Source organism: Trichoderma gamsii, assembly GCF_001481775.2.
Source record: "Trichoderma gamsii strain T6085 chromosome Unknown Scaffold_21.2, whole genome shotgun sequence".
In the NCBI taxonomy this organism is placed as follows: domain Eukaryota; kingdom Fungi; phylum Ascomycota; class Sordariomycetes; order Hypocreales; family Hypocreaceae; genus Trichoderma; species Trichoderma gamsii.
In genome coordinates this window covers 453,885-466,887 of record NW_020171358.1, presented here as the reverse complement: position 1 = coordinate 466,887, position 13,003 = coordinate 453,885, and the positions used below count along the sequence as shown (strand labels likewise).

Below are 13,003 nucleotides of genomic sequence, written 5' to 3'. Positions count from 1 at the left end.
AGCGCGTACAGGCAGACGCTTTTTGATGCTACATGTGATCAATCTTTATCAAGCAACTGCTGGCTTGTCCGTATGACGGTTTTAAGCCCGAGATGGTAGGTGGTTCAGGGCCAGGAATACCGAATCTCCGCAGCTGAGTTTTATATGCGTGCAGGTCAGCAAAGAGCCAAGGTGGGTTTCGAGCTACAAAAATGTTTTTAACTCCGTAGTACCAGCAATAAAGTGCTAAGAAACAATTGAAACCAATGGGAGGACTCCAAGCCGGAACCCGAAGTAAGGGGCACTTGACCTATTTTCCGGAGTCTCAGCTTAATTCTCCCAGTCTCATAACAGTGCTTGCACGGGCTCGCACTTCACTTCAACTCCGTTATAACCGTACAGGAGGGAAACAAATGTTTAACAACTTTAAATGATTATAACGCTGACGCAAGGCACCGGGCGGGAGGCCTGCAAGTGCCCCGTAGCTGACCTGATTTTGCTGCACGCACTCTGGCACAGTCCCCTGAAGCTTACATGAACCTGCCTGTACGCGCAAACCATGGATTGAACACTTACGTCGCCTAGACACACCGGGGAAAAACTCGTGTGCAGCTCATTCTCGGCCTCTGAATCTGGACTCTGTGTATCCACCTCCATGTTTCTTGGCTTAGGGTTTTTGTGCGTCGCAGAATCAATCAAGTGGTACGTAGTAGTAGATTCAATGTCCGACTGAGCATCTTGGCAAGCTCTGTTTCGCCCCAATCTTGGCCAAACAACATGCAAGCTCCTATCACATGTCACATAGCACATACGTAACAGGCCAAGCCAAGTTATTAGGGGCAGAGTAAATACAACACGGATAGAGAAGAAGTGTCAGTATAAAGTAGGTATGGTAGCATCACATATTTGCAATCGACTCAAGTATATAAAGGTTGGCGTGTCATCTCGAGTTATACAACATGCATGCGCCATTTCGATTGTAAAAATTCAAGCTACCTAGTAGTACACAATAAAGAAAAGAGGAAGAACCAGTCCTTTTTTACAAGTGCAAGTGTAAAGTTACCGCGCTCATCCAGATAGACTGTGCTTTACAGCTACGCAACCATCTAGAAGCAATCCCGTCCTTCAAATGAATCCGCCCTTCCTAACGCCGTTTGTACGATATAATGACTTGAAGGTATATCTCTCCAGTGAACGCCAGTCAAATCCCGTCTTCTTCTTCGCATCGACTCATCATCCTATGTGCCCGTATGCAGCTGGAAGCTTCTCGCCTCCCCCTACTGCACTTTCTTCCGACGCCCACCGCCTCTACCTCGCTTCTTCGGCTCCTCCATCTCTTCATCGGTTTCACTATCACCTTTGCCTTTGGACCTGCTGCCCTCCTTCTCATTCTCTACGCGGCTGACAATGTCTCGCAAAAAGTCCCACTGCTCGTCTGCCTCTACCACGTTTTTCAACATGGATGCGGTAACCCTTTTGGAGCCCTTGTCCTTGGCAATGTCCGCGCTCTTTGTTACCAGCTGGACCATAAACAGCTCCAACGCCTTTCCCACGGCAATAGGTGTCTGCTGAGCAACCTTGCCTACTTCCTCATCGGCCTGCATGATCCGCTTGATCCGAGCAGTAGGAAACTTTGTCTTGACGGGAGACGGTTCGATGAACGGCGGAGGCGGCGGAGGCACCGCGGCCTTTCTGGGCGGCATATCTGAAGAGGAAGAGGAAGTTTGGCCCGGGTACGGCTCGTACGAATAAGGAGAGACTTCGGGCAGCGGCGGTTTGAAGTCGTGCTGCGGCGCGAGGGGGGCGGCGTTTTGATAGCCAGAGACAGCCGAGATTTGCTCTGGATGCCCGACGGCTGGCGGGGAGAATGGCTCGTAGGAATGATTCGAATTTGGTACAATATACGGCTGGTGTAAGGCCTGGTGGTATGCGCCGTATGAGTTGGGGGGCGTATAGAAGGACTCTGCGTTGCCCGGCACGGCGGCAAAACGGCTGGCAGAAGGCTGTATTTTATATCCAGCCTGGCCGTGGCTTGCAGGCGCTGGAAGCTGTTGCGGTGCGGCTTGGGTGGGGCTTTCCGAGTAAAAAGACGACAGGTCCGGCGACCGTGGCGCGTAATTCGACGACTCCTCGGCCGACATTTTTTTTTTCAAGCTGCTGCACTGCGTCTTTTAGCGCTGTCCTAGTGCATAAACGCACCTGCTCCCAGGGCAGCGGCCGCAAATCAGTGGCCCGAGAAAAAACAATGGACCGCTGCAGGCTGCTGCAACCACGATTTTCCGTGGACAGGGAACTCGATTCTGTCGTTTTTACCCTCAATCCTGCACAAGCCTTTTTAGCCAAATCCGCGGCTCTTGCGGCGGCCCTTCTTCAACGGCGAGCCTCTCGGTGGCGCTAAGCTGCACCTGCCTTTGACGCAGCCAATTCGCACAAACGCACCGTTGTCGATCCTCCTGGGCGCAAGATCGTCGGAGGCTATAGAGGGTAGCGATGGGTGATGGATTTTTTACGGCTGGCTGATCTCCGCGCTTGGATAGACGGTCGATCTCTTGCACCTTTGCACGCGGCTCTCTTGAAGTTTATCCCGGAATTGGAATGCCCTCACTTGGTATTGAATATCCAGACAGGGGAACGAATTGGCGATGACGGCGTGGGTATTTGGACGAGGCTAGTTCTGGAGGTAGGTATGAAGAGGCCCTTTTATTCAAAGCTAGAACATCTAGCTATTGTGGGAAAAGAGAAAAGAGAGTCTTATTACCAGCGATCTTCTCAACAGACGCTGTTCACATTCCCAGAGCACCTTATCCTCTCTTTCAGAACACTTCAGAAACGCCCTTTCGATTTGATCCCCAGCCAGCTGAGTGCGGGGCGGTGGTCAGAGGATGCTACCCAGCAGGTCTTTTGGCGTTCGAATCGCGAAACCGCTAAGATGGTGTTGCGGGCAGGATCTAATAGGAAAGCGAAAAAAGGGGGGAAAGAGGCAGCCAAGAGCTCGGATTGTGCAAGTTGGCACCTAATAATATGATACTCCAGAACCGGCGCACAAGATGCCACGCATGACAGCTCGGTGACGTGCGCTCACCGTGGGCCAAATCTGGAAATGGGGTGGCTGCGATGCCGCGTGTGGTTCGTCGACCAAGCCTGGCTGCGTCAAGGTTGGGGTCTGAGCTGAGGAGGGGTCGGCCTCTGCTGCGATGCCAGCAAACCCAGGGCCCGGAAGCTTAGGGAACGACCGGCCGTTTATATGTGCATTTCAGGCCCTTGGTATTTGAGGCCGGCTTCAGCCAACTGGGCGTAGTGCCGATGCCCAAGTTACACTAGAATGGGGAGCGAGAGGGGGGCGTGACAAACCCACGAAGGAGGCGGTCCATCGCAAACTGCTCGGGGCCACAGGCGAGGGAGGCTGTTGCACCAACACAGCGACTGGCGCCCGCCCTAGCTCTGGGGCTACTGGCGGAGGACCGACTGCCTTGGACAAGACCGGAGCCGTGGCTGGTGGCAGCACCATTTCCATTTGTTGATGACCGGCTCTGGGAGGGGGCGTGCCGCTATGAACCCATGCTTGTGGTGGATAGTCGTGGGAGAGCCTCGCAAAAAAGAGGATGCGTGGTCGATTCGATTTGGCGGGAGCAGCCATGTGGCCGGCACGAAATATGCATTGCGACTCTTTTTGCGTGCTTTGCTTGGCTGACTTTCACCTCGACGGAGCTGGAACCACAACTAGAAGCAGGGCCGGCACGAATGCTCTGCCGTCAGGGGAAAACGCTGTCGTTACATCGGTCGTGGATGCGGCTCTTTGCGTGAAATAGGTGCTACTACTCCGACGCGACTCATACTCATGCAGCCGCTTTAACGGTACCAAATCCTGCATCTCGCTTTCAACTTCGACATTGTTCATCGTTCTTCTAATTTGGTTCGGGCTTGGAACTGCACTTCGGGAAATACTTGCTCCTGGCATGCAAGGGATGCGCGCATTCTCTGCTCTCGCTGCCAGGATGCCAGCGTCCTTGTGTCCGCCCAGAGTCGAATCTGTCTCCCTGAGCCTGTCTTAACGCACTTTACGCAGCCTGGTATGCGTCGGGATCTGAGGCAGACATATCCAGTCATTCACGGGCACTGAGCTGCCTGGAGCTGCCTGGAGATGATGCATAAACCCACACCACGCAACGAACCACCTCACAGGTAAGTAACATTTCATTGAGCATTTCATTGGTTCATTCCGTCAAAGCACGTCGATTTCCTCTCTTTCACCCCTCCCCCTTCGGCTGTGCGATGATAAACAATAGTGAGCTTTGAAATCTGAGCTAGATCTGGAAAATGACGAAGCCGAGCCTTGGCGCTCTGGTTCCTGACTTTTCCACATTGTTGATCTCTATATGATTACATTGTAGAACTTGATCTAATCTGACAGCCTCTTCCTCTGCCTCATCTTCCCTGCTGGAGCTTTATCGAACCTCTTTCTAATCTCTCCCACTATAGTCTGCAGCCCATAGAGCCGCTTCCTCCTTGTGCTTGACAAAAAGAGCGACGCTACAGGCCATGCATGGATTCCACCGTCGAACCTTCGAGCTTCGATTTCGACCTTACCTGCGCCTAGGCGCTCCACAAAGCTCTCGATATCTGGTGCCAGCACCTCGTCGCTGCCATATGTGATAAAGTAGCCACGCTCGGGGCTGGCTGCTTTCCATAGCTTGACATCGTCGCACCTCCCAGGCGAAGCCACTCCGCCGTGAATCATTGCATCCCCCGCATACTGATGTGCGTACTTCCAGAGAGTGCCCCTATTCAAATAGTCAACGCGAGACGGAAAGTGGAGACTCGAGGCCAGAGTGATCCAAGGAGAGATCAACATGGCCATCTGCGGTATAGCAAACTTTGGTCGAATGTCTTCCAAATCGTGTTTGCTCATCCCCAGTTTGGCCCCTCTGGCCTGCTGATTCTGCACCTGAATCCCGACCTCGAGCAACATGCTCAGGATGAGTGTACCGCCGGCAGAATCGCCAGCAACGCACACCTTGGAGGCATCCTCTACCTCCTCCAAGACATGCTTGTAGCCCTGTAGCGTTTGGAGAATCTGGGTAGGATACACCTCGTCTGGAACTAGACTGTAGTCTAGAGCAAAGATGGCTGGATTTTGATACCCAGCATCAACCAGTAGACTATGCCATGCCAGAAGAAACTCAAAGTAAAAGTAGCTGGTGCCCATGGCGAACCCGCCGCCTGAAATAGTTTGCATGAGTTAGCGCTGCGGCAACTCGCGTGGTGTAACATGTCTTACCATGCGCGTAGTAGATGACAATATCCGGCTCAACATCGCAGTTCTGTTTAATCCAGATCCCTTTGACTTTGGCGTCTCCCTGCATAATGAAAGTAACACAATATCATTAGCTCAGCGTCCAAACCCAATTAAAATCTTTGCAAGAGAGAGGAGAGGGGATACACAAACCTCTCCAATAGTTTCTTCTTTCCAATACACTGGAAAATCCTTGATTCCGTGTCTCTTCATGCGCCACTTGAGAAAGGGGAGTGCCACGTCCTTGGAGAAGAAGACTCTCCCGACGTTTGCTGGTATGGTGGCAAATGCATATCGCACGCAGCGGATGACAAAATCCTCGAATATGGTAGAGTTTTTGAGGTGAGAAGATTTGTGAGAAGAATAGCTCCTGAAGTAACGATTCCACACAAATTGGAGCGGTAGAGTAAATACTATAAAGTAGTGAAACGCAAATTTTGTTAGATGGATCTCTTCACCAATATATTGTTTCCAGAGACGCAAATGCATATACATCTATGTATTTATGAGCAGGGATGTTGCGTACATAGAAATGGAATGGCTTTCAAAACGACGAGTGCCGTGGGGAAGAAGCCAGCCTGATGAAGCAGCTGCGGTGCGAGGTAGAAGCAAAAGACGAAGCAGTCGATGAGAGAGATGGGACCGAGGATCATGATGCCGGTGAGCGGAGCATGTGGCTCATGGCAGGTATAATAGTATTACAAATGAGATAATCGAAGTTCCTAGTTTGGTTAAGTCATACGAGAGAGCGAAAGAAAGTTGACAATTAAGAAGTGAAAAGGAGGCGGTGGCCTATTGGACAGGTGTATATAAAGAGATTTGAAAAGACGAAAGAAAAGGTAGATGGAAAGAAGAGAGAGAGAGAGAGTGTGTGTGTGTGGGTATAGGGAATATATCAAAAGAGTGAAGTAGCAAAATAGAACCAGAAAGAAAAACATATGTTAAGAAGCAAGACACATCTGATCAAGTTTGATACTGGGGGAAGAAGCCGCGGCAGATTAAACGCGTGAAAATCTGGGGTGACGTCTAATATTAAGGGTCAAAAATGCTCCGAAATGGGCTCAAGCACTAAAAAGGCCCCAGGTCCGGGGGCAGCGCCTCCCGATTCAGAAGGCCGGATCGCTGGCCGTTAATCTCAATTTTACTGGGTGCAAGTATCACTCTGTGGCGCCAATGGCTTAATGGATTTGGGCCATTTCATTTGTCTGTCGGAAATATGACTACGTGTGGTCTCAGTAAGAGGCTTAACAGGCAAAGCTTTATGGCGAGGTAACTGGTTTAATTTTGGATAATGGGATCCTGTTCTAACATTGGGTGTCATGTTACGAGTACGAAATTGCGAGGTGCCAGAAATTACATAATGCGGGCTGGGGGGATGCTAGAATGGATAAAGGCCGCTGACGACCTTGACCTAGTTCGGCGTGGATCTGACCCCATGTCGGGCCAGACTCAAGGCCTATTTCAGCCCATCGCCGCTTGTGGCTTTTCGATCAGTTGAGGCCGTGAATTGTATCTCAATCTGGAAACCATGGGGGATCAGGGTTCGCTGCAGGCCCTTGCGGACGCGCCGTTTCCCTTGACCGAGGTTGACAAATGGGTCCTTTCGCAGTCGGATGAGGATTATAAGCTGCATGACTGGGACGATCTGAGGCACATTATCGGTGAGTGCCCTTGCGCTCTATATTGGAGACTTTACTATTCTACATCCATGTATATCAACAATTAGAGGGCTAACAGTGTGGAAAGAATCAAATAATCTCAGTGTTTTGAAAAGAAAGCCCTCAGATCTCCGTCGCTACATTGCCTGGACCACAGAGACCAAAGCACAATATGGCACCATAACAGAGTACATCCTGCAGAATCGTCTGCCCAAAGCCTGGGGACTGCCACCGTTCGTACCCGAATCGCAGGTCCCTTTTGATGCCGCATCAGACTTCAAGGCCCTGCTGAATGATTGGCCGTACGGCATGACGCCGGAGATCACGCACATTGTTGTGTGGTCCCGCACTGCGATTCCTACTGATCCTGAGACGGGGGACCTGACAACTGAGAGCAGAGCCCAGGTGGAAAATTTTGTCAAGACGTATTTCGTCGATAAGCTGGGTGCCGGAGGAGAACAGCAAGTGCTGTGGTTTAAGAACTGGGTTGCGCTGCAAAGTGTGCGGACGCTGGAGCACTTCCATGTGTTGGTCCGCAATGTTGACGATGATATGCTGGAGCGCTGGACGGGGGAGCGCCCTCAAAGGAGTGAGAAGTGAATTGATAGACTACGCACTGGGGCCGCTCCTAAGCTTTTTGTGTAACGTTGATTTTGCATAGACCACCACAAATAGACAGACAGACCACCGCTATACCGCTACTTAAGCAGTCCTCCGTGCTCGACGGTTTCCTTGCGGCGCGGCGTTGTTGTCGGCACTGCCACCACCTTGCATCGAAGCGAGTGCATTCTTGCCCATGCCCAAAAGTCCGTAGGCGAGATAGGCGCCGTATGCAGGAACCACGGCATACAGCATCCAGCCCCATTTGCCAAACAGTATCGCAGAGATGAGGGATCCCCACGTCACCCAAATGACATCAAACATGTACTCCGTCAAGCCGGCAGCTGCCAGGTCTTCGCCCGAGCTCTTGAGGGCGCCGGTTGCGGCATCGTACTTGGGTCGGCCAGACGTCTCGAGGATATATTCGCAGATGAAGCTGGGGACCGAGACGAGGCCGTAGACGAGCAGAGATCGAGAGCGGAAGATAAAGTGCGAGAGGAGGAAGAGCACGTGGACGACGAGGGATCCGATGTGCAGGTTGTTGAGGGAGGCCGCGTTGGATTTGGCGCGGTCTTTTTTCGCTTTTTGAGCCATTGCTAATTCTTCTGTGTTTGTCTGTTTTCAATTGGCTGCTTGGAGGAGGAGGGGATTGCAAAGTGAGGCTTTGGTGAAATGTGGTTTCTTTGATTCGAGGTTAGAGGAACCGGGCCTTGCAGCTTGGGTGGGGACCCCGCTGTCGATAACCGAATCGTCGCTAGTGGCGGGCTGCTGGCAGCGCAGTGGCAGCGATATACAGCGGGCTGAGCGCTGTCTCTTTAGCAGGCTGCCCGCTGTGTTTTTACCGCATTCCCTCCGCTGAGTGGTGGATCAGCCCGCCGACCCCCCTTGTTGCTAGGCAATGGCGGTACGTCGTCGCGCCAATCGAACCGCCGCTACCACAACAAGCCGGCTGTCTCTCTCTCTGTATTGCCTGCGCGCCGCGACTCCAGCCAAAAAGTTTGGAGACTTTCCTCACATCCCGTCACGCCACTCCCTCCCTTCGAAACGGCCCTCGCGAGGTTGCTGCGCCCGCGAAACCGAAACGCAGCTTCTTTGAATTCGCCTGTTCTCTGCTGAAGAGGATCGCAGAAGCAGGCAGTGAAATTGTATCTGTTCAGGAGACTATCGCCCCTCCTCTCCGCCGAAGCGCAGCTTAGCCTTTCATTCACGCTCGCTAAGACCCGCCATTCCATTCACGCGGGACGTCTTCTTCTTTCTATTCCGCAAAGGCCCGCCGGTTGGGAGCGCTCTTGTCTTTGTTGAATCGAGTAGAGAATAGAGGAAGCGTTCTGAGAAGCTGTGGTTGGAATCCTCAGGGCTGTTCATATTCTTCGTCATCGCCAATAGCTGCTTATCCGAAACTCTTCATCTTTGCGCCTGCCAGCTACTTTTTGCACGACTACCGATAATACTTCAAGCACGCATATTTTTCGACTTTTGTTTTTCGACTTTCTTTGACAAAGGTGCAGCACGACCTGTCTGAGAGTTTGAACGGCCGGCGCTGCCCCTCGTCATCTCGATATTCTGTGTCGACGAAAGTCTCATGGCCCAGATACATCGGTGACGACACTTCGCAGTCTTCAGCGACTTTTATCTATTATCCACCTTGTCCCGGCCTCTACCACTTCCAGGATGGCGCCAAGCCCGACTGCTGTCGGGAGTCTCCTGCGACAAGTGGTCTATTACCATCTCGATAGCGGCTCCTACGACAACGCCCTCTTCTTCGCCGAACGATACGCCGCGCAAGACCCCCGATCGAGCGAAGCCGCCTACCTCTACTCACTATGTCACCTTCGACTCGGCGACTACCGATCCGCGTACGATGTGAGCAAGCCCATGGGATTTCGTGGTGTGCATTTGGGATGCACTTGGGTCTTTGCTCAAGCATGTTTGGCTCTGGAACGGCACAAAGACGGCATCGCAGCTTTGGATAAGGCCAAAGGCTCCTGGTCGCAAAAGAACACCATGGGCAAACACAGCGCAACGACTCGAGCTGCATACCCCGATACCCCTGCGGTGCTTTGCTTGCTGGGAAAGCTGTACCGCGGTTACGATGACAAGAAGAGAGCCGTGAGCAGCTTTGAGGAAGCATTGAAACTAAATGCTTTTCAATGGGACGCTTTCAAGGCTCTTTGCGACATGGGTGTCAAAGTTCGTGTGCCAAACATCTTCATGGCCAGTGACAGCTTACTACAGAACCTTGGTCAAGACTTGACAACAGTAAATGCTGAGCTGAGCATGAGCATGAGCACGAGCATGACCCAAACCCAGAGCCAGAGCCAAAGCACCATCTCAAACTCCTTTGAGCACCAGCAACCGCAGCAGCCTCCGAAGAAGTCATCCATGAGACCCGTGGCAGCCGACATGGGGCCCGATCCGTTTGGCGTTAGCTTTTCCGCCGCGGATATGACCCCCATGACCGAAAACATGCTGGCGAACACTGAGAGCGACTTCATGTCCAGGATGCAGAATGCTAAATTCAAGCTTAAGAGCTCGTCCAATCACCATCAAAACGACATGGAGGGCCTCGAGACTCCAACAGGGCCACCAGCGGAAGCAATGATGTCTCGGTCTAACAACCTGCAGGAACCACCCCATGCGCCCGCCAGGAGGACCCGAAATGCCCAGCATGTCGACCAGTCACTCGAAGCGCCGCCACGAATGAACCATCGACTTGGATCGAGAAAAAATGCTACTACGCGGGAGAAAAATAGCCAAGAGCAGCCCTTGGAACCCATCTCAGATACCCCCAGTGCCCATACTGGAAACTCACGGTCAAGTGTTATGCCGACAACCGATAGGAAACGAACGCTTGCCGGCCACCCAGTATCACGATCAGCAAACATGGAAGAACACGCTACGAGGCGAAGCGCCCGATTGATAAAACCGTCGAGCAAACCGAACTCGACAGCAACCACCCCAGCTGCCGGAGGAGCCCCCGGTGGACGAGAGTTAAAAAAGGCTAGGCCCCCAGTCTCTCGTATGGTGCGGCCGGGTTCCACTGGCCCCAACGTCGTAAGGGTTGTTAGCGGAAACCGAAAGCCTTTGGAGGACCACAACGGAGAAGGAGAATACGATGAGATGGTCAAGGTCAGAGATGCCTCAGTTCCGCCCTCCAAGGCTGCGGAACACGGGTTAGTAAAATTCGAAGAAGCTTTGCGATGGGTAATGGATCTGATGAAGAAGCTCGGGAGTGGATACTTTTTGTTATCGCAATTCCAGTGCCAAGAAGCAATCCAGGCATTGAGTGCATTGCCTGCAGCTCATCAAAGCTCGCCCTGGGTTTTGGCGCTCATGGGACGTGCTCATTATGAACAGGCTTCATATGCCGAAGCAGACAAGTTTTTTCGCAGGATGCGGGCACAATGTCCATCGCGCCTGGAAGATATGGAGGTGTATTCTACCATCCTTTGGCACTTGAAGCGGGAGACGGATCTCTCCTTTCTGGCCCATGAACTGGTGGACGCCGCATGGCACTCCCCACAGGCGTGGTGCGCCTTGGGCAACGCATGGTCTCTCGCGCGAGACCCCGAGCAGGCTCTCAAATGCTTCAAGAGGGCCACCCAACTAGATCCAAAGTTTGCATATGGCTTCACACTGCAAGGACACGAACATGTAACCAATGAAGAATACGACAAGGCCCTTACGGCTTACCGGCAAGCGATATCAGCAGATAAGAGGCATTACAACGCCTACTACGGCATTGGACGTGTCCAGCAGCGCTTGGGTGCCTATGATCAGGCCCTCACTCACTTCCAGGCCGCACATGTCATCAATCCCAACAACGCCGTGCTGGTAACTTGCATCGGAATAGCGCTCGAGAAGCAGAAACAAATTATACCAGCAGTGCGTGCTTATTCCAAGGCAGTCGAGCTCGCTCCACAGGCTGCTTCCGCAAGATACAAGAAAGCTCGAGCTCTCCTCCTTGTTGGACAAGTTGAAGAGGCGCACAGAGAACTTGTTATATTGAAGGATATGGCCCCAGACGAGGGTATGGTACACTATCTCTTGGGACAAATGTATAGGAGCATGAATGAGAGGCAGGAGGCGGTCCGTCATTATACTATTGCTTTGGCATTGGATCCAAAGGTAGGTCCTACATTCCAGATGCTTCTTTCTCTTTTAACAGGCGACTGACAATTCCATTCCAGGCTGGTCCGCAGATTAAGGAGGCGATAGAGAGTTTTGAGGATGATATACCAATGGACGACTCAATGATTTGATGATGATGCTCATGAGTATCCTCTTTTTAAAGAGGCTTGGATGGTTTTTTCCTGAGCAGTTTTTGATAATAGGGGCTCAAAGTAGCACCACGTGTAACATGAACAAAAAGGGGGAGGTTCGGTTTTCGTTTTCTTTACAAGCCCGTTTTCAGTACTCATCTCACTTGGGTATGAATTTGGAAGCTTATTCGCTTACAAAAGATATTACTTTTTGGGGTTTTTCAAAACTTCGGACAAAGGGGGCGGAGTGTTTGACGGCATGGTAGCCTTTTTTGCATGGCATCGGCGTTTTTTTGGAGTACCTAGGAGAGGATCTCGCCTCGAAAAAGCTACACTTTTTTGCTCGGCTTGCTCGGCTTGGCTTGGAGTGGGGTTGAAGTTGAGAGAGCATTGGACTTTTTACCTTCGTTCTTTTTCTTGATCTGCCCTTTTGCTCCATGTATGTGAATACCATAGCACACAGGAAAGGAGAGGCGGTAAGGGGGGGGGGGTCCTTTTATTGGCTGTATACTATTTTGCACACACCTTTTCAAACTCTGCTCGATGTGGTGTTTTTGATTCGGAAGTGATTACTACCTAGGTACCTATGGAATGGAATAGGAGGGAAATGGTGATGAAGTTACCCGTGGGGACCTAGACGCCTCTTACCTATCGACCCAAAGAAGTGTAATATTATTATTAAGGCAGAGCGTACTTGGTGGTTATTTGTGGTGATATATTGAGGCCTGTCGTGGCTTATACACATGGTTTGAGTAAACACGGAGGTTACAGCTGCGTCAGCAAGTACCTTTCACTGACAGCACCGCAACTGTCCCTGTTTACAGCACACTTTGCACTGATAGGCGCCTCAAGCCACGATTAGCTCCAGTGTCCGTTTGCCATTATTCGGTAACGGTGGCGCAGCTCTCAAGAGGCTGTCAATTCGCCCAGTTCGGCTACCGTTTTGTTTACAACGCGCTCGTACGGTACGCAGCCGCTATTCTCCCGAGAAAAAAAGAACAGCCCGCTAATCTCAAACTTTAGGTCGCGCATGTTGTGTCCCGCGCTTCCGAAAAAAATAGGCGCACCTAGGAAAAAACAAAGCAGCCAACCACTAAGATCGCTCGCACCAAAATCATAACGCAAGGTACCTGCACTACAGGTCGAATCAAACAAATCAGCAGGTACCATTTTCGAAAAAGGCTCCCGCCACCCCACCCCCAAATAGGAAT

The 13,003-nt window shown here is 51.7% G+C and overlaps 5 protein-coding genes across 5 annotated transcripts; 2 read left to right on the top strand and 3 right to left on the bottom strand.

Moving 5' to 3' along the window:
* Positions 1-1,256: 1,256 nt before the first annotated feature.
* On the bottom strand, positions 1,257-2,120 carry TGAM01_v206356 (hypothetical protein; the record flags this gene model as incomplete). Its single annotated transcript, XM_018807083.2, has 1 exon — positions 1,257-2,120. The coding sequence occupies one exon, from the start codon at positions 2,118-2,120 to the stop codon at positions 1,257-1,259; it is 864 nt and encodes a 287-aa protein (XP_018659784.1).
* Positions 2,121-4,378: 2,258 nt separating this feature from the next.
* On the bottom strand, positions 4,379-5,925 carry TGAM01_v206355 (hypothetical protein; the record flags this gene model as incomplete). Its single annotated transcript, XM_018807082.2, has 4 exons — positions 4,379-5,199; positions 5,258-5,336; positions 5,426-5,685; positions 5,799-5,925. 4 exons carry the CDS (start codon positions 5,923-5,925, stop codon positions 4,379-4,381), a joined length of 1,287 nt encoding a protein of 428 aa, XP_018659783.2.
* Positions 5,926-6,800: 875 nt separating this feature from the next.
* TGAM01_v206353 (hypothetical protein) lies at positions 6,801-7,530 on the top strand (the record flags this gene model as incomplete). Its single annotated transcript, XM_018807081.1, has 2 exons — positions 6,801-6,933; positions 7,019-7,530. The coding sequence occupies 2 exons, from the start codon at positions 6,801-6,803 to the stop codon at positions 7,528-7,530; spliced, it is 645 nt and encodes a 214-aa protein (XP_018659782.1).
* A 102-nt stretch (positions 7,531-7,632) lies between these two features.
* TGAM01_v206354 (hypothetical protein) lies at positions 7,633-8,124 on the bottom strand (the record flags this gene model as incomplete). Its single annotated transcript, XM_018807080.1, has 1 exon — positions 7,633-8,124. One exon carries the CDS (start codon positions 8,122-8,124, stop codon positions 7,633-7,635), a length of 492 nt encoding a protein of 163 aa, XP_018659781.1.
* Positions 8,125-9,201: 1,077 nt separating this feature from the next.
* TGAM01_v206352 (hypothetical protein) lies at positions 9,202-11,792 on the top strand (the record flags this gene model as incomplete). Its single annotated transcript, XM_024549856.1, has 2 exons — positions 9,202-11,658; positions 11,721-11,792. The coding sequence occupies 2 exons, from the start codon at positions 9,202-9,204 to the stop codon at positions 11,790-11,792; spliced, it is 2,529 nt and encodes an 842-aa protein (XP_024405420.1).
* Positions 11,793-13,003: the final 1,211 nt, after the last annotated feature.